This window comes from Cervus elaphus, chromosome 28 (assembly GCF_910594005.1).
Source record: "Cervus elaphus chromosome 28, mCerEla1.1, whole genome shotgun sequence".
In the NCBI taxonomy this organism is placed as follows: domain Eukaryota; kingdom Metazoa; phylum Chordata; class Mammalia; order Artiodactyla; family Cervidae; genus Cervus; species Cervus elaphus.
This window is the reverse complement of record NC_057842.1, coordinates 50653367-50680229: the sequence shown is the minus strand read 5'-3', so window position 1 is coordinate 50680229 and position 26863 is coordinate 50653367. Positions and strand designations below refer to the sequence as shown.

Here is a 26863-nt window from a genome sequence, read left to right as displayed (position 1 = left end):
AAGTGCAATTAACTCTTTTTTTCCTTTTTCCCTGATTTTACTTGGAATTCACTGTTTATTTCTATGTCTCACTGGTTCTTTCCTCTCTCGTTTCTCTTCCTCCTTCCCTGACAAAAAATAAGTCAAAGAAGTTCAAGGTTCTAACCCGTTCTGTGCTCTCAGCCCAGCAGGGCAGTACACTGCCAGCTCAGATACTGGTTCTGCAAGACAGTTTATTTGTTCATCTGTCAGTAGGAGATGACACCTGTTTGGCATTTGTCTTACAAATTTGCTGACACTGTTTAATAAATAACAGAAAATACCCACAGAGTTTGGATGGAGGACCTATGTTTTAATAGGCTGAAGCAAGTATATGTCGAACAATTCTCTGTTGCCAATGGAAATCTTTAAAATCCTTAAAACAGATTATAGTGCTTCTGCCAAACTGCATTATTCTTCTGAATTACATACAAAATAATGACTAGAACATACGAACATGCAGAATTTATGTATCTGAGGAGACTGACATTTGTACATTTTTCTTGCCTTTCAGGTTCTTTTGTATTGCGTTTTCTGTTTTTAAAGCAAAGTGAGTTCTGACTTTCTGACATAATCAAACCTCTGAGACCTGCTTAAATGCCATTGGATTGTCAGCTGGAAAACATTGTGAAATAAGTGAAGTTCTTTTCTAGGAGAATGTGATGTTAAAATAAAATGCAGATGGCATGAATACTACTACTGTAATAAAGACCATCTCGATGCATTTTATTTGGTAGTAATGATTTTTTAGAATACATGTACGTATAAGAATGGGGCACATCCATTTCTTTGGGTTGAGAAATCAAAAGATATTCAGCTTTTAATGTATCTCTGGAGAGGAAATTCCTCTAGGCTTCTGCCATATGTATAATGGTTCAGCATGAAAGTATTCATTTTAGTCCTCACAGTGGGAAAACTATAGTTTGCTAAGAATTATTAATCACCAGTTAGATATTTTTCTTGAAAGAGCTTTTCAAAGCTATTCAGTTAATTGGTAAGTTATCCGCTATTGTCTAACAACGCAAGCTTTATAAATATCTCCATACAAGAATTCACCTATGAGATATATGAAAACAAATCAAAACAAAACCCATGTTTTCTATTGCTTGTCTTTAAAAAACTCAGCATAAGCGATTATAAATTATTCTTAAAGAGATATTGATCTTTGAAAAAAACTTCTGCAGGTTTTTTTTTTCCTACTATAAGTAACGCTGTGATGAACATCTGTGTACATATATTTTGACTTGTTTCCTTGTTTCATAGATTCCTAGAAATGGAATTACAATGCCATGGAGAATAAACTTTTAAGAGTTCTTTTTTTTTTTTTAAGTTTGATGGATATTATCAAATTTCTTTCTAGAAAGTTTAAGTCAATAAAAACTTTATTTGGCAGTGTCTGGGAATGTTGCAACTCAGCACACTCACCGTCAAAGGGTATTATCCTTCTTGAATTTCCAACAATTTAATAGGCTAAAAAGATTGCTGTTTTTTGTTTCAATTAATATTTTCTTATCACTGAGAAGTCTGAGGGGTTTTAAAAACAATTGTTAAGATTGAATTTATTTTTCTGCAAGTTGTTATTTAATGTCTTCTTTTCATTTTTATAATTGGAGTCATAGTGGTTGCTTTATTCAATTTTTTTTATTTGAAAAATTAAAATATATTACTCTTAATATAATCAAAAATAATGACAAATATTAATGCTTTAAAAATTTTATATAGACATGCAAATATTTTGTAGTTTATGTAGGCAAACCCATTCACTTTCTTCTATAATTTCCTCAATTCCTTTATGCCCTTTGCTTCTTCCCCTCTCCCTCTTTGAAATTTAAACATTATTCTTGGCTTTAATCCTTAATCTCAATTTTATTCCGGTATGTGCAATGAAGTCAGAATCGAATGACTATTTTTCCAAAATGTTATACAATGTACCCAACAATATCTGTTGAATAAACTGCCCCTTAACCAATGATTTTATGGTGCTTTCTTCGTATTCGGTTAGTGCATCACACAGATTAAGTGAGTTGGTCTTGACCAGTGTGAGTGAACACTATCCTGGCTGAGGTGGGGAGGGAGGCATACTAGGCATATGGAGCAGCAAGAGCTCCACAGAGAGGCTAAAGGGAGGAAGGGGAGGCGCAGCTGAAGACGGAGGCTACTGTCACTCCAGTCTGTACCGGGCTAGGCTCTGAAGTCTCACACGGCATGGGAAGGAATCAGAATGACTATTATAAGGTTTTTGTTTCATTTTATGTATTCATTCACTTTGGCTGTGTTGGGTCTTCATTGCCGTGCATGGGCTTTCTCTAGCTGCAGTAAGCGGGGCTTCTCATCATGGGGGCTTCTCTTGTGGAGCACAGGCTCTAGGTGTGAGGATCCTAGAGTGCATGGGCTTCAGCAGTTGCAGTAAAAGGGCTTAGTTGTCCTGTGGTGTGTGGATTCTTCCCGGACCAGGGAGCGAACATGTGTCCCCTGCGTTGGCAGGCAAATCCTCAGCCACCGGACCACCAGGGAAGTCCCTTATAAGGTGATTTTGAATAGGAGAGAACAATGATATTTGTTCTATATAGCTATGGTTTATATAAATTATAATAAATCAATTACTAGAACTTATCAATATTAAAATATTATTATTAATGAAAACTAGCAATAATAGATATGAATGATTACCATATGGCATGTAATGTATTAATTGAGGCTTTACACATATTCTTTTATTTAATCTTCTTCTTCATTTTACAGAGGAGCATGGAACTTGGAAAGATTAAGTGACTAACCCAAGGTCACATAGCTAGAAAATGACAGAGACAGGTCTGTGTGACTCTAAAGCTCACGTTCTTAATAACTAGACTTTTAGCATCCTCTAGACATGCTGGTACAGCTTACACTTTTAAAAGAGTTAATATCAAACTAGAATTACTTCTTAGACATAGGCCTCTTCCTTTCTTGAAAGCAGGGACTGCATCTTCATTATCATTGTTCTCTTGAACCTAACACAGTAGGTGCTATATAAATACTTGCTGGCCTGTTGAAAATGTGTATTTAAGAATATCTGTAGGATAGTAACAGGCATAGAACAGAAAAGCTTCCAGATGAGAGAAAATGAAGGACAAGCAAGAGAAAGTATAACTAGTAAGGAAGGCAAAGAAGAAACTGAAGTAGAGGAAGAAAGAGATTAGAAAAGTGCAGAAAAATAAAAGGTATGGCCATTTATTTCCTCATCAAAAATTAAAATGAAACAATGCTTTATCTATGTATAAAAAATGCTAATTTTTGAAAAGCTGTATTTAGCATGTACTGAGACTTTAATATGGTCCCATTTCCCAAGCTTCATATTAAGCAATGTAATATTTACCTAATTATTCAGGAAGAGAAACTACTATACATCATAGCCCAATTGAGAGCTGGCATTACTAATGAACTATTAATATATTAAATTGACCAGAGCTTTAACTGCAATTGAATGAAGAGAATTTTTTCAGATGAATATATGCTTAATAAAATGGCCAATTTGGTTTGCTTGATTTTTCTGTCAGCCAGATTCCAGTGGCTTCCTGGCTGTTTTTCAGCTTTCTGCTTCGTCCCAAAAGAAAGGACATTTTTCTTACTAATATAGCCTCCTCATAGACTTCAAGCCAAAGCTCCTAATTCAAAGAAGTGCTAATCCATTTGCAAAGCATCTTAGTGAAGGAGTAATCACCCAGCCATAATCACTATTACGAATCATAATTACTTTATGATTTCTTCTAATTACTAAGTGGTTTTTAACAACTATGAATAGATGAGTGCTCTTGGGAGCACAGACATTGGTCTGGAAGCCAGGGTAATGTCTCATTAAAGAACCTCAGTGCTTTTTTATTTGGAGGTAGGATAATGTGGCAGTGGGGAATCATTACTTTTATAGACTTTGTCATTCCCCCACGGTACGCTAAAACCTAGAGCCATGGCCTCAAGTAAAACATTAACCTGGGGAGAAAGGCAGAGGGAACAAGGGACTAGGGGCAGAACAATCTAGGAGTAAAAACTCAGAAAATGACACTGTGATCAAGAATGCCAAGATCTTTCAAATGAAGTTACCATATGATCCTTAATGAGAAAAAAAAAAAAAAAAAAAGGACATGTTACAGAAAAAAACAAATGAACCTTTTGGCCAATCTGATAATAATGTCATATCACTCTTTTGATCAAAATTCCTCCAATGGCTTCTCTTAACACTTGAGATAAACTCCAAACTCCTCAGCCAGGCCAAAGACACCTCAGCCCTGCCCTGCCCACTCTTAGCAATCAGGCTTTGCTGCTGTTCCCTGACAAGGAGCTCACGACCTTTCCATTTGCTATTCCCTCTGCCTAGATTTTTTTCCCCAAGGCTTTCTCATGACTTTTCTTTCACGTCAATCAATTTGCTGTTCAAATATCATGTGCTCAGAAAAGTTTTCCTCAACTGTTCTATGCAGAACAGGCTGCTCTATTTATCTTCAGACTCCTGCCTTATTTTTTTTTTAAATCTCATTTACACACTTTTGAATTTATATGTTTATTGGTTAACTTGTTTGCTAATTTCATCATGAAGTTCCATAACTATTGGAACTTCATCAGCTAGTGTGCTGCAGTATACTCCATGCCTGGAGCGTAGTGTATACTCAGTAAATATGACTAAATACAAGAATAGCTAACACTAAACACTGCAGATGAGCAAATGAGCACTGTTCTTTTCTTTGCCTATATTAACTAATTTAATCTCCCCAATAATTCCATGAGATACTTATGGAGGTGATACCACAAAAGTCACAGTTAAGGAATCACTCTTTAATTGAAATACAGGTTCTTTCCTTTAAAATAAAATGACTATAAAAGGAACAATTCAGAAGAATTAATGGACGAGAAACTGTCTTTTGAGAAAGTGACCAGGATATATAAATCTCTTGTTTTGTTGCTAAGTCCTGTACGACTCTTTTTGTGATCCCAGGTTCCTCCATCCATGGGATTTTCCAGGCAAGAATACTGGAGTGGGTTGCCATTTCCTTCTCCAGGGGATCTTCCCGACCCAAGGATCGAACCCGGGTCTCCCGCATTGCAGGCAGACGCTTTACCATCTGAGCCACCAGGGAAGCCCCTTAAAAAAATCCCCTCAAACTTACAAAAGTAATATTTTCTATAAAACAAGATTCAATAAAATAAGATGGCTACTATAATAACTTGCTCTTAAGTTATATCACACATTAGGATACACTTTAACACACTATTTTTATAAATAGAGAGTTTATAAAAAGTTTATCTGAAACTGTGTTAATACAGTTTAAAATTGTTCTTTAAAGAACATAGTGTTTATATTGTGTCTCTACACCATTACATAAAGAGAAAGTCTGGCATGTTAGTTAACATAATGAGCTGTATATCTCTCTCTCTACACCAAGGAGTATTTCTATGATCATTTTTAAAAAATTGCATGTTTCCAAAACAATGTAAAACTGAAGGACTCTGAATTATACTAATAGGGGGTTGGGAAGTATATTTAATTTTTCTTTAGGATGTTTAATTTTTCTTTTGCTCTATTATGCAGAAAATGATACTGTATATATTGTATACATAATAAGTATGCTAAATAATACAGATACTAAATAAAGTATATTTAGTTGGCTTTAAGTATTGGGAATGATTACACTTATTTACCTACTTGGCTGCTTTGTGAAAATAAAAGGCAATACTTCAGCATTATTTCTATTGGGAAGATATTTAGGACAGGAACCATGAACCTAATCAACACTAAATTAATTGAGGATGGAGCTAGCATGGGTTTTTGAACTGCTCCACCTGCTGGACCAACGAAACCCTAATCATAATTTCAGAGTACTTACATTTTACTGGGATGAAGTTAGAAACATTTTGAGCTGAAACCAATTTCTAGCATATGGAAATTATATTTTAAAATGTTTTATTCACTATTAAAGTTTCTATTTATTTTTCACTTATTTTTATAGTTTAAACAATGCTCTACTTACTCAAAGTAGAATGAAGTGACAAATGGTTAGGATTTAGGGAAGAGATTTTATCCTCAGATAGACAAGAACCTCATTTTCATTATATTTTTATTTTCCCAATGTCATTGCATGTGTACTGACAATTCTAGTTATGATATCATTAAATTAAGCAGCGAGTTACTACCAATGATAAACAAAACTATATTCAAAACCAATTTAACAATGATTTACTTTGCCAAGTGATTCATGATAGGGTTCCCTGAAAAGCAGACTACCCTGAAGTTTTATAAATATGACTGAATTTACATGAAACCACTCAAGATTTTATTTGTAATTAAAAAATGTCTAAGTGGAATCTCCTTTTACAAATGCTTTGAACATGACCCCCAGGAGCTCGGTGATCCAATCTCGTCCTTAGGCCAGGCTAGTAACCTGGACTTTTGAGGACAATGTCAGCAACTCTTCTGCCATGAAAGCCGTAGGCAGGACTGAACACTTTCTGTGCAGAGACAAAACTATGTGGGGCAGCCCCAGCAGCAGAGACAGACATACTTGGCACAAGCCTATTCCTTTGTTTTTATTAGGTTCTCTGGGCTCAACTTCAAATATCCTTAAAAGACATAGCTCTGTCTTCTATTTCCTTGGTATTCCCCCAAGAGTGCTGAATATTGGCTAGAACACTTTGCAAATCTTTATTACTGTTGACAAGCCAGAAGTATTTTTTATAGACAGCTTAGGATGAGAAGGTTAATGGTACATCCTTTTTTTATACCTTAAAAAATTACATATATATACATAATTATAATATTTATAATATTATATATAATAATAAGTATACATGTAATTTTATATATACACCCACCTTTTTATATGCCTTGGGCTTCCCTCATGGCTCAGAAGGTAAAAGAATCTGCCCGCAATGCAGAAGACCCAGGTTCGATCCCTGGGTTGGGAAGATCCCCTGGAGAAGGGAATGGCTACTCACCCTGGTATTCTTGCCTGGAGAATTCAATGGAGAGAGGAGGCTGGAGGGCTACAGTCCATGGGGTCACAAAGAGTTGGACACGACTGAGTGACTAAATTATTTTTTTTTAATATGCCTTGCTTTGTACATTTAAATAAAAGGGCAAAATAAGATTCAAGAAGATGAAAAAGAAAGTGCTCAATACAAAACCCAGCAAAGGGGAAAAAAAGAGAAGGGCATTTAAAAGGTTGTTGGGGGATAAGAATTCTAATTTCAGTTCTGCCCTTTGGGAGCAGTTTTTGTATTATTTTTTTCCATACAGATTTCTGTCATCTTGAGCAAAACTGGGTCTCTGATTTTTGAAAACATGAGAAAGTTAAACTAGGTGATAATGAGACGAATATTAAAGCTATTCATACTTTGGTATCTACACTCACTTCTTAGTTAACAACCCTATTTAATCACCAACATTTGGAATTCCAGTAATTGTTAGTTGTTATTATGTGGGAGAGAATAACTGAAAGCCAAAGAGTAACTTAAAAAAAAAAGTATCAAAAATTTAAAACAGGTCAAATTTCAGGTAATATTACAAATACATTTCAGGCTCATCAGAACATCATTAGCTTAAAATTGTTAAGAGGAATCTATTATGTCACAACAGGTCTATCTCAGAAATGAAAGTTTGCACCAGGAAAACTTTACTTCAGTTTTTTCTGAGCTGAGAAAACCTTGTAAGTGTGGAAAGCTAGGAAGAAGCTGAGGAAATAACAGAGAATAGGGACTGTCTCAAGGGAAAGAGACCAAGAGAAGAAAGATACCTTTTTTTTTTTTAAAAGACATCTGCCATCTGTGCCTCTCCCAAAGATGCCAACCAGCTCCCCAGACCGAGGGTTAGGGAAGCTCTCCTCACAAACCCTGGAAGACATCCCATTAGGTTTCCCCACTAGGATGATAAAGAGTAGCAGATGGGATCCTGCGATTGTCAGGAGGTTATTTGGAAATGGAAGGCCATGAGGTTGGTGATGTTCACTGTTACTCAGTTAACCTTTCCTCCCTTTCATTTTTCCTTTAATGAACTCTTTAATTTTACATGTGCGGTTCCTTACCAATGGTGTTCATATACGGCTTGTCCTTTTTATTTATCACATTTAAAACTTCTTCCTTAGGAAAAAAACTCTTGTTCATTTTTCCAAGTCTATGTTTAAGAAAGATACATTTGTAATTTTCAACCAAAAGATCTGTGGTTGTGTCCCAAAGAGAACAAAATTTAAGCATTAAAGATGTTGTAATACTGAAAATCTTCTCTATATGGGCAAAGAAAGAACCAGTATGTTTTTAAAGAAAGCAGTGCAGAGAACTGTTGAACCTGGAAATTTATTAATATATCAAAATTTTATCACTTTGGAGCTTTCCTAAATTTGGAATGGTTCACTTTTACATTAACACATGAAGCCCATAATTTTAGTCAATATCCAAGGCTTCGTGGAAAAATGAGAATCTCACAAGTTTTCAAACTGGATATTTGATATATAATCTCATGTCTCAGTGTAGTCACTAGAACCTTAACAACTGAATATGTCTTTTTAAAAACAATCTGTTGAAAATTTAAAATGTGTTACTTTCAGGTGTATAGCAAAATGATTCAGTTACACATACACATATAATTCAGTCTTTTTAAGATTCTTTTCTCACATAGGTTACCACGGAATACCAAGTAGACGTCCCTGTGTTGTACGGTAGCTCTCTGTTGGTTATCTATCTTTTATACAGTGGTGTGTGCAGGTTCATCTCAAGCTCCTGATTTACCCCTCCCCGCCAAGCTTCCTCTTTGGTAACTTATGCTTGGGTTTGATATCTGTTACGCCTGCTTCTGTTTTGTAAATAAATTCATTTGTTTCATTTAGATCAGAATACATTTGGGGCATATTTTGCTTTCTTTCAGAACTATTAATACTGTAGCAAGCATATTATGAAAAATTCACTCAAATTTCCTCTAACTTTGAAATCTCTTCATTCTATTACTCTGTTAAAACAGGCTCCTTCTAAAACTCCACTGCACATATCAAATCACAATCCATTATTTGCCATGATGACAGGCATTTTCTACTCTACTTGGCTGTCAGTGCCAACATCATTAAGAGATTCTTCAAATTACTTTTTAAAGGTCCTTTTCCCTCAGGATTTTCACTTACATCTAATTAGACTACTTACTCCATGCCATGTAATCCCTGTTGCCAAAACTGCTAAATGCTTCAATAAGTAGGAGGAGGGCATCAATGGAGCAAGACAGATGTAATGTCATCGGTTAACAATAGAAGTGTGAAGCAGCTGCCTTAATTATGAAGCTTATTAATTCATGGTGTTAGAAAAAAACTTGGCAAGAGTTCTTATAAAGTACCTAACCTTTCCAAATAGCATCATATTGCTTAAAACTTAAAATATACACTTCCAATAAGAAATGTTGAAATAATTATTTTGCCAGTAATTAACATCTGTGTTTAAAACCTGTAAGTCTATGCTACAAGGTCACACATAATTTTAAAAATAATTCTGCTTCTTAACTGACTTTTAAATACCATCACATTTCAGTACTTAAAATTTTTTTACAGTTGGAATGAAATCATAAAATAAGGATAAAGTATGTCTAAGAGAGGAAATAAGGAGAAGGGAAAAGAGTTCTAAACAGCTACTTCACATAAAACCTGGGAAAACTTAAAATATCCTCATCAAACATCAGTAGCATTCTCTACATAATATTAACATTTACCACGAAGTGTTTGAGTATTATAAATAATGTATATTAAATGCCTGGCATGTTGTAGGTGCTTCATAAAAGGTAGTTGTTATCATTGTTTAATGAATATATTGAAAAGACAAGATTCAAATAAGCGGGTGCTATCATAGAATAAGTGAAGAGAAATAGTCTCAATATAATCTTCAGTTTTACACCTAGATTATTTTACTATTTTTACTATCTTTACTCTTTATAGAACATTTTACTATCATTTAAAGACAAAAAAAAAAAAAAAGACAATGCCATCTAAAAATGTAAGCCAGAAAGCAGCTCAATTTCTTAGGAAGAAGATAAGTGAAAACGGAATTTTCAAAACAAGTGTTAGTAGAGAAAAAATCTTTAGTGGGAGCGTGTTTTCTTTTTAGGTGTTAACTAAAACAAAAGATTTATATTTAATGAAGTTATAATTAATAGGAATTAGTTCTTGAGTGTGTAACAGACTGTCACATTCACAGAAACAAATACTACCTCATTTCCCCCATATATTCTGAAGGATAAAAATAGTCCAAGTATCTGGTGAACCCAGAGAAAAATACCATACAGATGATACATTTTCATCTAAACCTCCTCCTTGCCTCTTCTGTTCTGAAACAGAATGATCAGCATCTACCATACCAAATATGATATGCACAATTCCATCTTCTCTTTTAGTTCTGTTAGTAGATTTATCATTTGTAAATATTTTCTAGTCCTTTTTGAATCTATATATTTTTGGCCTACATTATATTTGTCATGTGAAGTAATAAATTCTCTGAGTTTATTACCTGCAGGATCAGATGGAATTTCTGATTAATTATGAAAGTCACCTGTGTTCACAATCTGTTCTTACAGTTCATGATTTTAATATCTGTTAACTGATTCAAAGCCTTTACCTCTTTAGACTGAAATGCTCCAATCATATATTTTCCATCATTGGAGCAGCTCTCCTGGGCCCATTCAAACTTTATCCATGATGTTCTTTTGATGTGGGGCCAGCAGAAATGTATATAGCAAATCCTATGCACAGGAAAGATTAACATGCAGGAAGAATACCATATCCTATTTTGTTTTTAGAGACTCTTTTTCATGGTGGACAATATTTTGTTGTGATTCTTGGGAGTATTACATTGTGCTGGGGACCTCAGTCAGGAGGAACACCTAAGTAGTTTATTACTATGCCCATAGTTTATCTGTGCATTAATACACACACACACACAGAGTTTGTCACTAATGTTCACTATTCTATCTCATGCCCCTAGAAAGAACCTTATACATTACAGGTATAAAGTAAGTATTTTTTGGATGAATCAATACAGAGTCTGTGGGTAGAAATGTGACTGATGGAATTTAATACGGACTTGAATAGAGTGAAATATTAAGGATAAACATCCAAATTATATATACTTCATCATGTGCATAAAATATTTAATTTCATTTAGCTTAGCTCTTTACTGTTTGGAAGAGTTTAGTTTTCATCTTTAAACTCATCCTTTGTCAAAAGGGTGATATCGTCAATACAGTAAATGTTATTCTGCAAAACACCAGGCTGACCCTAACCAGCCTACTGACAGAGGAAAAGGACAAAAAGGACAGAATTCAGAAGACAGGGTACACACGTACCTAATGTTAGGGACTTTTTGAACCAAACCTGACGACTTTTTGCTATGGAACACTGTGGTAAAGGGAAATTTAAAGGGCCAAAAACACTGTGAAAGGAAGCATACCATGAAATGACCCGATTCTATGGCTTTCTCTTTTTAGTTTTGAAAGAAAAACTACTGGCAATAAAACTGTGAAAGTGTGAAGATGTAGTCGCTCAGTCATGTCTGACTCTTTGCGATCCACGGACTGCAGCCTGCCAGGCTCCTCTGTCCGTGGAATTCTCTAGGCAAGAATACTGGAGTGGATTGCCATTCCCTTCTCCAGAAATGAAAGTTGCTCAGTCATGTCCAACTCTTTGCAACCCCATGAACAATATAGTCCATGGACTTCTCCAGGCCAGAATAGTGGAGTGGGTAGTCTTTCCCTTCTCCAGGGGATCTTCCCAACCCAGGGATCTTCGCAACCCAGGTATCGAACCAGGTCTCCTGCATTACAGGTGGATTCTTTACCAGCTGAGCCACAAGGGAAGCCCAAGAATACTGGAGTGGGCAGCCTATCCCTTCTCCAGCAGATCTTCTTGACCCAGGAATCGAACCAGGGTCTCCTGCATTGCAAGTGGATATTTTACCTACTGAGATATCAGGGTTCATGTGTTTTTAAAAGTCAATGAATAAAAGTCAATGATATGTATATTATCTATAGTGAAACAGATCACCAGCCCAGGTGGGATGCATGAGACAAGTGCTCGGGCCTGGTGCACTGGGAAGACCCAGAGGAATCGGGTGGAGAGGGAGGTGGGAGTGGGGATTGGGATGGGGAATACATGTAACTCCATGGCTGATTCATGTCAATGTATGACAAAACCCACTGCAATGTTGTGAAGTAATTAGCCTCCAACTAATAAAAATAAATGAAAAAAAAATACCACTAAAAAAAAAAAAGTCAATGATAAAAGTCAATGAATGTTTCAATATTCTTTTTTCATTCTCTTGTTGCCTTCTAGTTTGTTTTCTCTGCACCAACAATAATCACATTGGAACATAATTAGAACACCTAAAATAAAAATCTTAATGAACATAATTTCTGCATGTAATTTAACTGAAAGTTAAATATAATATGTAGCCTAAAAAATGAGAAAACTTTATGCACTGCCAAAGTTAAACTGATGAAAATGTTATAGTGAATTCAAAGTAATGCCCAAGAGAACAGAAGCTTTTCAGTTGTGATCTTTTCAGGAATACTAAAAATTCCTCTTAAAAATAATTAAATTTTAAAAATAAGAAAGTTTGAAAATAACTTTAGAAACATCAGTGACTGTACCTAAGTAAAAGGAGATGCTGACAGCAAATAAATTTCAATACTGTGTTGTTCAAAAACGTACGGTGACACTATTAAACGCTATAAAACAAAAACAATGCTGGTAGACAAGAGGACTTGCACTCATGTTGTTTTTCTTTGCCTTCCTGTGTTTGTCACACCCTCCTCTGTAGCTCCTGCTTGGCCACTTCCTTCTCCTTGTTTCAAAACCACAAGGAGACTAATATGCAGTTTTGGAAGTGAGAGCAGAGATGATAATGAAGCTATGTTGAGACTCACTTAGGAATCTCAGGTGTGGCCACAGAATAGTATTTAAAAACACTTCTCATTGAAAGAATGATTTCTAGAAATTGCATTATAATTACTTCAAACACAATCCTGCTTTATTATTTAATGTTTCTCTGTTAGTTATACTTATGTTCTCGTGTACATAGGGAAGAGTTTCTAAACAAGAAATTAGCAAAAAAGCGGTACCTGCAGATCTCTTTCTCCTACATTTGAGTCCTACACTCCTAATGCCCCAACATCTTCACTCAAAAAGAGGGCTCACTTAAATATTACAGACTTACTTAGATACTACCGAGCAGAAGCTGAGAGTTTCCTGGATCAAACACCATAGGATGAAGACATTATATCATTGTTGCTGTGAAAATCATTAAGGGAGTTTGCTGAACAATATCTACGTAAATGCACTGTAGTTTACTTTAAATATATTTGCAGATGATTTATTTTTCTTAATATTCACAAAAGGGTTGACTATTTTAATAAAGCTATACCAGGAGATTAGCATAATGATACTGGAAAGAAAAAGGATGCTGAAAGGATGTGAACAGACCACTTGTTCTGATCAATATCTTTTTACGTAAAAGACAAAAGAGAAAAATGATTGAATAAACTTGGTACTATATACATTTGTGGGCTTCTGTAGTAGGTGGTTGGATCCCTGGATCAGGAAGACCTCCTGGAGGAGGGCATGTCAACCCACTCCAGTGTTCTTGCCTGAAGAATCCCACAGACAGAGAAATCTGGCAGGCTACAGTCCATGGGGTCGCAAACTGGTGGATACAAGTGAAGCAACTAAGCATGCACAAATAGTGGGTGGAAGAGGCTACGGAATGTAACAGGCATACGGACTTCACAAACCTTTACAGAACAATATGCGCCTAGTCTTAACACAATATATTATACTTCAGACCTCCCATCTCAGCATTTTCCACCTCACTCTGTGTGTGTGTGAGAGACATCCATCACACACACAGGAGAGGCAGAAAGGGTAGTGGTTAAGAACTCAGACTAAGGTGCCAGACTGCAGACTTCTCACTGGATGTGCAACCCTGGACAAGCTGGGTAATCCTTAAAACATGAACAATAATGGGATTTTATCAATATCAAATTAGTGACTGCTGTTAGGATTAAATGCTTATCAATGTGAAGTTCTTAGAATAGTGTCTGGCACATGAAAAGTGCTCAAAGGTGTTAGCTATTATTATGTGTTCCCAAGTACTTTAAAATACTAAATTAGGCAAATACATCAATGTAGGTAAATATGAAAGAAACATATTCTTAAATCTAACAGATACTAGTTTAAGATGCTTGCTGAAATTAATCATTATTTTACTGTCTTTTCCCTAATCTTGTTTTCATGAATCTGTCTAGAAAATGATAAAATCTCATTCTTAGAAATCTAAAAGAAATTCTTAATTAAAAAATATTCTTATCTCAGAAATGAGTTAATTTGACAAAAAATAATTTTTTGATACCTGCTTCATATACTCTAATCCTCTTCTCATTTCTATAGAGCAAACAATAGGAAACTGATTTATACAGGATCCATCCACCCATCCATCAATTTGTTAACAAATATTTTCTGACTCATTTCATTGTACGTGGCCCTATAACACACATGAAAGCCATACACTAGTTTCTCAAAGGGAAAACACTGAAAAATTGGAAAATTGTGAGGATGCTAACGCCTATTGAGAATGATAAAGCAATAGGAAAGGTAGGAAAAAAAGCTATTAAGTAAGTGAACTACAGCAGACTCAGTGACTTTATAAGAGAAGGGCCTTAAAGACATTACAGTCCAAGGGGTCTTAATTTTTTTAAAAAGTACCAACATACCTGAGGGGTAAGATACAGTATTTGCTGCTGCTGTTCACTCACTAAGTTGTGTCCAACTCTTTGCGACCGCATGATCTGCAGCACACCAGGTTTCCCTATCCTTCACTATCTCCTGGATCCCAACTAACATGCCAACAAAGTTTTATGGTAAATTATTATACATAAAGTCAACAAAGAAAAAAAATAATACATATATAATATGCAGGAAAGAAGTGAAGAAGATACTGCTAATAGTAATTTTAACTTCAATATTAAATTTAGTTCACAGCTTCTTGGCAAAAACCCAAAATAAGCAGAGTATAATTTTTTACCATGTGATAAAGCTGACTGTATATTTTTTTCTGGGAAGGGGGGATGGGAGGAGTTAACTTTTCTGGCATTAATTCTAAGGGAACTTAATCAAGTGGATCTTTATGTTAAAAAACTTCAGCAATATCATGGATTCCACAGAATTCCTCAAAAAAGCAATAAGAAAAGCTTTCAACTATAATTCACAAAGCTTATTACACTGAAGGATAGGGTAATCACCTGGCTGCTGAGGACAGCCCAGTTTATAACTATTATCCTGGCTTAAACATTAATAGTGCCAGATTCCATTCTCAGGCTGACTCAACTTTGGATGATAAATTACATGGTCATCTTATCCATGGGGGATTTGGCCCAGATATATTGCTTTGTAGTGATCTTGCCAGACAGAAGAACGAACTTCATAAATGGTTTCTGCCAAATTTCAAGAGGAACTAGAAGGCAACAGTTTAAGACCCAAATTAAAAGAGAAGGTGTAACATATATAAAATATGATCCCTTTATAATAAAAACAATGCAATAATATGAAACTCACACTTAGAATTGAAAGCAATTCTTCAGTCCCACATTCAGGTTTCAAACGCTCCTTGAACATTTTAACTGTTTGGTGCTTCAAATAGTAATAAGAGGCAATGCGGCCATACGTCAGAGGCTCAATACTCCGATTATCCTGTTTCAGAAGAAAGATAAAGTAATGTAAATAGAAAGTACAATAGAAGTAAATATATTCATAATATTAATAACTCATACTGCAGGTTGCTATCGCAACATTTCATTACAGTTTTTTTTTTTTTTTTCATTACAGTTTTTGATTATCATTAGCAAAAGTCCTATTGTTAGAAAGCTGGGCAATCTTTTCAGTTGGAATGTATATGACCCAGTCGTACCTCTCCAATTTCAATACAATAGGAATGTTCCAGCTCAACCAGAGACTTCTCAACCAGATTGGACAGAAACTTGTTCACAGAATCATGGCTCACATCACTCAAATTGTAGTAGCTAGAAAACAAGCAAGGTCATTATTTGTTTCAAAATATTTCCTATTAAAACTGTCACTTCAATTTCACCTTGTTCTTTTCAGAATTTAAAAAAAAATCCATTTATAGCAAATCAAAGAAATAAAGCAACTGCAATTGTCATTTCCACCTTACAGATCAAAATCGTCATACTAGAGTTTATTGATACTGATGAAGAATGGCGATACATTCAAAATATGAAAGAGAAGCAGATAAAATTCAGCAACACATTAAAAAGACACTAATTTTCCAGCATTAAAACTATTTCAGTTTATGCATCTACCGCAAACTAAATCTACATACTAGATTCAAAAGCGGCAAGAAGCTTATTACATTTAAACATATTCCCTTTTATATGTAAAACTCATCTGCAGTAACATTAAAAAACTCAAATAACTATTGATTTGGGTAGTAGATAAGTTCTTTTAGGAAATTTAGTAAATTGTTGTTCCCTTAAGGAATATTCTAAAGATTAGAAGGAGCATCTTCAGGCTAACAAAAAAGCATTCTAACTATGCTTACTTATTCAGAAAACATACAGGTTCAGCTATGTATATATATACCTTCGACATAAAAACTTAAGGACATGCAATTCACCTTAATGCTCTTCCCTGTAACTCCAAGAGGTTTTTTGGCAAATCCCTAAGATTACTAGGAAACTGTGCCTGCGAAAAGATCCAAGAGGTGAGGGACCATCCCCACAGTCATGGCAGACCGCTAATTCCTGCTGGGTGAATCCTGTCCCCTAGTTAGCCTGGAGAATTACATGCCCTACCTCCATCCAAATCAAGGATACAAGCCTCAGAGAACAGACCGTCAATACTGAAACCCCAGCAAGAAGGCTTAACATCTGTACAGGACTAGAAAGGGGTCGCACAGAGTTGAACACAACGGAAGCGACTTAGCAGCAGCAGCAGCAGCAGGAAGTGGGTAGTCAGGGCCTGGGGAAGAAAGTGTTAACTATCTCAAACGGGAGAGGCCTTAAGGCCTGCCAAGTATGGTGATTTTCTTTCTTCCAAGGGAAAGAGTTGGGGTCAATACTATAAAAATTTATTTAAAAACACAAAAAGCAGGACTTAAATCATGGCAGGATATATTTTCATTAGAAAGAGAAGTTAGCCCAAATGTTTAGGTACCCTCAAATATGAGAGTTTCCAATGAGTATGGATTAATAATAGATTATTTATTTAAATCATAATTAATTAAATGCTAAGGATTTTCTTATAAAAGAGAAATAGTTAGTTGAAATTTTAGTCTGTAGAGAAATTATTGTCTTTCCTGGAAAAGCTCTTTTCGTAATCCCAAATGAAGCAATATTTATCAATGAACAGATAAATACCAGACAGATCAGTGCTATTGTTAATTTGACCAAAATATAACCAGCCATATGTGAAGGTGAAAAATCAGTATTAGAAACCATTAGAAAATACTTCCTTTATTCTGAATTATGACTGAGAAGCATATAGTTAGAATAATTTATACTGCATTAGAGGTGAAAATAAAAATTCTGGACATTCAAGGTTCCATAAAAGAGACAGATCTCCAAAGCTGTTTCAAATTATTAACAATTTTTTTCCCTTTTATATTTTTCCCAACAAATGAAATTTATCAGCCAGACTTTGTGCGATGTAAGCGCTTACTTTATATTTCACATTCTTTTGGCTTGCTAAGCCTATAAATTTTCCAATACTATTGTCAGCTGCCTGGACTAATACAACGCTGATAAAGTTATATCTAACTGGACGAAAACTAGTGAAAATGTGTCCAGGACACTGAATAAGTAGTACTATTTGCAGAACACAAATCAAGCTATTCTTTATGCAATTAAAATTATAGAAAGAAGACACTGTGAAAATAATATTACCATGAAAAATGAAAAGCTGTGATTCCATTTCATCTATAAATTTATTAGGTTATTTGAAAACAAAAAAAATCTCACGGTTGCTGCTACAGATAATCACAGACATTCCCATATAAATATAACTGGAAGGTCAACTTTACCATATTATGCTTTAATGCATTTCAATTTTAATTAATTTTTAATGAATTTGGTACACTAAAAAATAATATTTAAAACCATTAATGATAAAAACTTTTCTCTAAAAATGATAGGTTCTTTTTAAATTATTTATTTTATTCACTATTTTACGTACTTTTAAGACATATTGTGATGGGCTAAAATCCCATCTGAAGTTTGTTTATTCCAATCTATTGGAAAATACTTTAAACTACTTTGTGGTTTTATTCAGATAAAGTAGAGTCAGGATAAACATGTTTTAAACATTTAAATGAATTGCAAAAAAAAAATTAAGTAAAATCATGACTCTGAGACTCCAACAAATTATCTAATGACTACACTAAAATATTATTCATAATCTAACTTGCTAAAAACGAATGCATTTTTGGAGCAGAATAACTTAAAAAAAATCCATTGATAAATTTCTTAATATAGTTGTTCTTTTCCAACGTGCTCATCAACATTACTGACCTGCATAAGAGTAGAGATGAAAAACTCAATTTAAGTAATTGAACTGACATTCAATTGATTCAATATTGAAATTTTTATCCTTACTACATCTCGGGGTTATCAAGAATTTTCAAAATCCCTAAAATTGTTTTCTTCAGATATTCTGGCATATGTAAGTGATTAACTTTATTTTTTAAAAGTGACAACTTTAAAAACAGAGGGTACTAGTTCAAATATTACATTGTTGAACATAATAGTAAAAACTTTTCTCCTATGCAGCCAACACAAATAGTAAAATGTTTTGCTAGTTTTGCTAGTGATGACTTCACTGATCTATACCAAGTATTACTACTCTTTGTTAATATTTGAATTGAGATTCTAAGGTTATATAAACATTTTCATATCCATTTTTTAGATCCCATAAAATTTTGAGAGAGAGTATATTCTGACACTTATTTGTGAATAAAGGATAGAGCTTATATTTACATAATCTTCATTAGTAGCATTATATGGCCTTTGCTTTTAACACGTGAATGTTCAGTAACCATGCAATTTCTAGCTTAAATAATTATAAGCATTTAGCTTACAAATTAATATTAACATTAATAATCACTTTACTAGCTTGAAAAAGCATGCAACTGCTAAGTAAAAAGGTTTGTTTTCATGTTGCACTCGCCACAGTAGAAAATTTATAACTTATTGGTTATTAAAGCAGAAATATTATACAACGTTTAATTATGAATAAAGGATACAATGTAGTTTCATGCTCACTGCATTGAATCATCAAGTCATTATCTTCTCTCTGCTATAAACAGACAGCCTACCTTTTTTGTCAGCATGGTATTTCATTTATTTCACAGAGAAACCCAGTTTCACAATAATTGACTTGTCAGAGGCTGTAATTTATGAGGCTGAGCTCTGTAAGATTTCTCTATATTGGACTCAACCTGCACACAAGCAGGGTTGAATATTTACAATGCTGTTAACAGGTGCTGAGTTGTTTAATGATTCTAATAGCCAGAAGCGTACTGAGGAAGCCAGCGGGATCACAATTACAGGCTGTTTGAACACAACAATTACTAGTCCCCTGAGAGATGTGAAAGTCAAAGGCAGTTTGTACTGACAGCATCGAGCACATGGACTAGACAGGCTAGTTCTATCAGCAGTCCGTTGGGAAAAAGTTTAAACAAACCTCTCCCTATCATAAAATTTTACAAAGTTGATTACATTTAAAGAATCAAAAAGTAAAACAAGCTTAAAAAAATTAACTTTAAAAGATCTTATCAAAAGATAAACAAGAATACCTCACACGAAACCTCATTCTCTCTTTCCAACCTTAAAAAGAATGAAAGTTTACCAGCTGAAAAAGAGAGATTTTATTGTAATGTAAAACATAGATAAAGTCACACCAAACAGTTTGGATTTAATGTGAATAGTGGCAGCCATTTCCTGTTTGGTTTATGTAAACCTGGCCAGAGATCTCGCTGGGAAATTTTTCATCAGTACAGAAATGCTGCTGCTATAACTGTCAGTACTGGGAAGTCATTTGTTACAGCACCATGCTTTTTTATGTTCAGATTATGCAGCAGTAATAATGACACAAATAATGGAAGTGGTTACAGGGACAGCTGAAACTACCACAACATTTTTTTCCCCTAGAAATATTTAGACGCTTTCTCAGGGGAAAACAGAGAGTAAAACTGAACATACAAATTGAATCCAGAACTCAATTTGAAATATATTACATTTCATGATGCACCAATACATGTGTTTATATATATTTAAACAAACTAATATATACATATATCTGTATCTACATATATATTTAATTTTATAAATACATATCTTTATATGTATTTACATATATTTGCATATATATACACACATGCATATCAAAACATAAAAATATACATAGACATACAGAGAACAACCCAGGAACTTAAATCATTCCCAACATAAATTTTATTTTGGGTGGTGGTATGGTGTGGACACTTTACAGTAACATGGATAAATGAAGAGGGTTGGAAAATTGGGTCATATTTATTTATCTATATGTGACTGTATTTCAGGAGTGGTGCTTGCTCTTTCAACTTTTAAAATAAACTTCAGTTTCTTCTTGTCACACATACATGCATGCACACAAGTGTGTATACAAGCCCCTCCCACTCAAAGAAAAGTCAAATCTCAATTTATGGCACTGAATGACAGGAAGTATGAAGTATATATTAAAACTACACACAACACAAGCTCTTCATTTGAGACAATGATTTTAGCCTTCTTAAAACTTTTATTAGATCTAAAAGTAAGTGGGAAAAGTGCCAATTTCCTGTGCCTTTCTTTGCTTCTGGCTTTGTGGATAGGGGCTTTTAACACAGACAACAATAAAAAGATATTGGGGCCAATTAGAAAGAAAACTGCAGAGCATGACTATAGCAGATAAAGTAAAATATGCAAATTATTGACTTTATTTGGGCCCTTTCTCTTGATTTGAAATGTTGCTTAAAAAATTTTACACTGAAAAAAAAAAAAAATTTTACACTGATATTTAAAAAATAAATCTGAAAATTTCTATCTTTCAACAGAGAAGTTCAAATTATTTATAACATTTATGATTATAATTTGCCTTCTTTATGATATGATAGATACTCTCAGTCCTCTGATCAAAAACTGACAAAGCTTCTCATTTCACCCAGAATAGAAATCAAAGTTCTTACATTGGTGCCGAAGGCCTCATAAGACTAATAAGACCACTGCCCACCCACCCACAATCCCTAAGCTCATCCCCTACTACTCTCCATACCCCCCTACTTATTCCACTTTAGCTATATCTTCTTCTTGCTGTACCTTCATCACACCAGACTAGCCAGTCTTAGAACCTCTCCTGTCCCCCTGGCCTGAAATGCTGTCCACTAGATATTTATGTGGTCAACCTTCTCACCTCTTTCAAGTCTTTGTTCAAATGTCACCACTTACACCTATGTCTACTAAGTAAACCATATCTACTTTCCATTTCCAAAACAATATATTTAATTTCTGATCAAGAAAGTGAGATTTGAGCAAAATTTTTAGATATGATTAATTCAGTTTTAGGCATGTTGAATTTGAAATGATGGTAGGAAGTCCATGTGGCAACATTCAGAAGGTTGGTGGAGAAATGAGACTCTACTTGATGGGGAGCAGATGGAGTGAAATATTTTGGGTCTTCCACAGACAGGTGATATTTTAAATACAAAAAAGATCTTTAGAGAAGAACGATAAATAATAGTCCTGTGCTTACCTGGGGTTCATGATAAGACGGCGGAAAAAGTAAGTCCAGGTAATATAATCCATTGCATCTTGCTTAGATGTTATTGTACCACCAGCAATCTCTGCATTTAAATGGTCAGACAGCACTCCTAATAAACTACAGAGTGAATGAGACATGGGAAACATACATGAAAATTAAACGAAAAACACTTGAACACATAGTCAAGACTCAAATTTGATGTCCCAAGATACAGGACAAATGTGTTTCCTGTAATTTATATACTTTGTATATAACTTTGGCCAAATGAATTGCTAGGTGCAAATAAACACAGGCTGATAGGAAGGGAGCTAGTAACTTTTACAAGAAGATGAGAGCCAACATAAGAGTGGACAAGAGGCGACAGACTTTGGAGAGCAGAATTTTCTCATAGGGCATTTGGAGTAAGTACAGAATAATACTGAGGCAGATGATAGAAGAGTTGGTAGGAAGTGGGGGGTAGTTATGTTGGAGCAAGGATATTCCCTTCATTAATTCAGTGAATATTAAGTTCAGTCATATAAGATGAATGTACAAGGTGTTGTAGAATACAGCGATGATCAGATGCATTGAAATATTGGCACAACAAAATGGTCATTTCAGTTTCTTACATAAAATACAAAACAGGGAAGCAATGTCCAATAAAGGATAAAAACATGTAAATTATGATACATGGAACAGTATGTATTATTAAACACAGCTTCCGCAAAGGATGTTTTTAAGGAGAGGAAAAGGCCATAATAAACTGAATGAAAAAAAGTTGCTATATTCCTCTCTAGTCATCAGTGGCAGAGTGTAAATCTGTATAGCTAATTTGGAGGGCAATTTGGCAATATCTATGTGAACAATCACTATGACCCAGCAATTTTACTTTTTCATTATCACCTGTTAAGGAAACATTCAAAAGTTAGGATAGGGAAGCAAAACCGTTCACTGCAGCAATATATGTAAGAGAGAAAACTAGAAACTCTGAATGCCCATTAATAGAGAAGTTAATATATAACTTCTGTATATATATTTTGTAGAAGATAAAATATTACATCAAACTTGCACATTTAAATTTTTAATCAATTTTTTACTGAAGTATATATAGAAAAAAATTACATAAACTATATATGTACAACTCAAGTAATATTCACAATGTGAACACATCTGTGTAACCAATGCCAACATCAAGCATTCCCACTGCCCCAGAAGTCTTCTTTTTGTGTTTTTTAGTTACTCCTCTTGCTCAAAAAGAATTTTCACTTTTCTTTTTTTTACCTTAATGTACTGGCTTAGGTCTCTAACACGGTGCTTAATTACTGGCACTGGTGAAAGCAACATCCCTGTATAATTTTCTGTCTCAAAGAGAAAGCCTTTAATATTGAATTCTTGATCATGGTATCTGAGGTAGATTTTTAGCAGATACTCTATCAGATTAAGAACATTTCCCTATTTATTTGCTGGCTAACAGTTCTTATTATGAACGGTGTGGAATTTCATCGAACACTTTTTAAAATATCTGAGATAATCATATATTTTTCTCATGTTTTTCCTGCTAATACAGTGAATTATATTCATGTATTTTCAAGTAATTAGCCTTTGCACTTATGTTGTAATTAGCTGTAATATGTTATCTTTCTATACATTACTAGATTTGATTTTAAGTTTTATATAGGATTTCTACATCTATATTCATGAGAGACACAGCTCTGTTACTTTCCCTTCTGGTAAATTTATCAGGTTTTGGCATTAAGGTTATTCTAATCTCATAAAATAAGTTGGCAGATATTCCTATCTTTTCTACTATTATAGAGTAGAAAAGAGTTCATGTTCAATTTCTTCCTTAAATGCTGTAAAGAATTCACTAGTGAAATGTCTGGATCAGAAAATTTCTTTGTGGAATGGTTTTAAATTTCAGATATAATTGCTTTGATAGACTATTTAAATTTTCTATTTCTTTTTGTGTCAGTTTTAGTAAGGTTTTTTAAAAAAGAATTTCACCACTTGATATAAAATTTAAAAATATGCATAGATTTTTTTCATATTTTATTATTTAAAAATTTTTTATATCTTTTGATTCCTGATACTGTGGTGTTCCTTCTCTCTTCCTTCTTGACCAGACTAAAGGTTTATCAATATTATTGATAAACTTTTGGCTTTGCTGATAGTTTTTTCTAATGTATGTTTGGTTTTAATTCATTAATTCCTTCTCATCTTTCTATCTTCTCCTTTAAGTTCAATTTGCTAACTTTTTTTCAAATTCTTGAGATGGATATTCAGATAATTCATTTTCCCTATTTCTTTTAAAATATATATTTATGGTCATAAATTTTCTCTTAGCACAGTATAAGCTATCTCCCACATATTAAATGTTTTCATATTTTCCAAATTAAAAAAGTGAACATTAGTAGAAATTCTAACACAGTAAAAAAACCTCAATAACTGTTTACAGTATAAATGAGAAATGTTTTATCCTTTGCATTTGGAATATGGTAAATGAAGTTAAGTATATTAAGAAGACAGTGATAAAAAGTAGCAAGTGATATATGTTAAGAATGAAAATGTACAAATCTGACAGAGAAAAGATTATTTTTTGCTGAGTAATGAGCAAAGACTTTGTCAAAGTTGTTGTTCAGTCACTTAGTTATGTCTGACTCTTTGTGATCCCATGGACTGCAACATACCAGGCCTCCCTGTCCTTCACCATCTCCCAGAGCTTGATCAAACTCATGTCCATTGAGTCAGTGATGCCATCCAACCATCTGTCATCCTCTTCTCCTCCTGCCTTCAATCTTTCCCAGCATCAGGGTCTTTTGCAGTGAGTCAGCTGTTCACATTACATGGTGAAAGGACTGGAGCTTCAGCTTCAGCATCAGTCCCTTCAATGAATATTCAGGGCTGATTTCCTTTAGGATTAACTGGTTTGATCTTCTTGCAGTCCAAGTGACTCCCAAGACTCTTCTCTAACACCACAGTTCAAAAGCATTAATTTTTTGGCCCTCAGCCTTCTTTATGGCCCAACTCTCACATCCATACATGACAAAACTATAGCTTTGACTAGATGGACCTTTGTCAGCAAAGTAATGTCTCTGCTTTTAATATGGAATCTAGGTTTGTCAGAGATTTTCTTCCAAGGAGCAAGCGTCTTTTAATTTCATGGCTTCAGTCATCATCTGCAGTGATTTTAGAGCCCAAGAAAATAAAGTCTGTCACTGTCTTCATTGTTTCCCCATATATTTGTCATGAAGTGATGGGACTCAATGCAATGATCTTAATTTTTTGAATGTTGAATTTTAAGCCAGCTTTTCCACTCAACCTCTTTCGCTTTCATCAAGAGGCTCTTTAGTTCCTCTGCTTTCTGCCATCATTAAGATCTTTTTTAGTGTAACTCTTCTGTATATTCTTGCCACCTCTTCTCAATATCTTCTGCTTCTGTTAGGTTCACATGGTTTCTGTCCTTTATCGCACCCATCTTTGCATGAAATGGTCCCTTGGTATCTCTAATTTTCCTGAAGCGATCTCTAGTCTTTCCCATTCTACTGTTTTCTTCTATTTCTTTGCATTGTTCACTTTGTCAAAGGGATGATAGCAAATAAGTGGTGGAGACCTCAGATATGAACCTAAGTGTTCTGGCTCCAGAGTCAACACGACTGAACAAAGTGCTTCACTGCTTCTTTTAAACAGCTTTGTTTTTTAGTGAAAATTATAATTTAATGTTGCCTTATTGTGATAAATGTATTGTTTCACTTCAAATAATTCTTCTGTACTACAAGTTTTACTGATTTTTACCTGATAAAATGTAAGCACAAAAACATCAACCTGCTAAGACATAATCCATTTAAATTAATTTACAGCAAAATTTACCTTGATTCTACTGGGAAAGGTTCATAAAGAAACTTTTTGTAAAAGTCTTTCTTTATGTCATGAACCAGAATTACAGCTTTGCCTTGGTCATCAAACTGAGGCCTCCCAGCACGCCCCATCATCTGGAGTACATCTATAAGAAAGAGGACAAGAGGTATTTTGTAATGTGGCATGTAGCACAAAAAATATTGATGGATTATGGCATGCTTCTATAATACCAGAAAATAAGAGAGTATTTTAAGACAAGGGATGGATGCTATCTCTTATGCCTACTATAGAGTTCTTTAATAATTTAATAACCAATTCACTAAGACAGAAAACTGAGTCCTCAAAAGAGCCTTGCGGTGTATGTAAAAGTAAGAAAGATCAAAGGTTCCTTTAGTTAAATGTTTCAAAAATGATATTTAAGAGTTATAACTACTATAATCAAGTAAGAAAAAAATAAAACACATAGAAAAACTTCTTTAGCAGGGTAATTTGATTATTTTTATCTATGATAATGGATCCATTTAGGCCTCATCCTCAACTCACCCATTGTATAAAATTTTTCTTTTATGCTGCAGGAGTCTTTGACATAAATTATCACTGAGAAATGATATAGGTCTTCTATGCATTAACTGAGTTAAAATATTCATTTGGTATATCACCCTGTTCAAAACTCATTGAAAATATTCTATCAGATTTTAAAATATGTTAATTGACTTGTACAAATTATAGCAACAAATGCTTTGGTTCTAGAAATCCTATGGAAACAATCATGTCTATTGAAGGAGATTTAAAATTAAACATAATATTTAATTATAATTTATGGGGGTTCCCTGGTGGCTCAGATGATAAAGAATCTGCCTGCAATGCAAGAGACCTAGGTTTGATCCCTGGGTAGGGAAGACCCCCTAGAGAAGGGAATGGCTACCCACTCCAGCATTCTTGCCTGGAGAACTCCATGGATGGAAGAGCTTGGTGGGCTACAGTCCATGGGGCAGCAAAGAGTTGGACAGGATTGAAAAACACACACACACTGAACGTTACTAACAGCTACTAATTGGTACTAATCTCTTTTTAATTAAAAAAAAATTACTTGTGCTTTTGACATTCATTAACAAATTAGATAAGTAAAAGTAAACAAAATGGCTCAACACTTTGAGTTATATTTTTACTGGAAACAAAAA

General features: G+C 34.3%; 1 protein-coding gene across 2 annotated transcripts in view; it reads right to left on the bottom strand.

Moving 5' to 3' along the window:
• The window catches only part of ASCC3 (activating signal cointegrator 1 complex subunit 3), a 324079-nt gene that overhangs the window by 57995 nt on the left and 239221 nt on the right, over positions 1-26863 (bottom strand). For both annotated transcript variants that reach the window (XM_043890243.1, XM_043890244.1), the window contains exons 33-36: positions 25695-25827; positions 21840-21965; positions 15967-16078; positions 15615-15749 (exon numbers count right to left, since the gene is read on the bottom strand). In XM_043890243.1, the coding sequence (XP_043746178.1) occupies positions 15615-15749; positions 15967-16078; positions 21840-21965; positions 25695-25827 (506 nt within the window). The remainder of the gene's footprint in view (positions 1-15614; positions 15750-15966; positions 16079-21839; positions 21966-25694; positions 25828-26863) is intronic.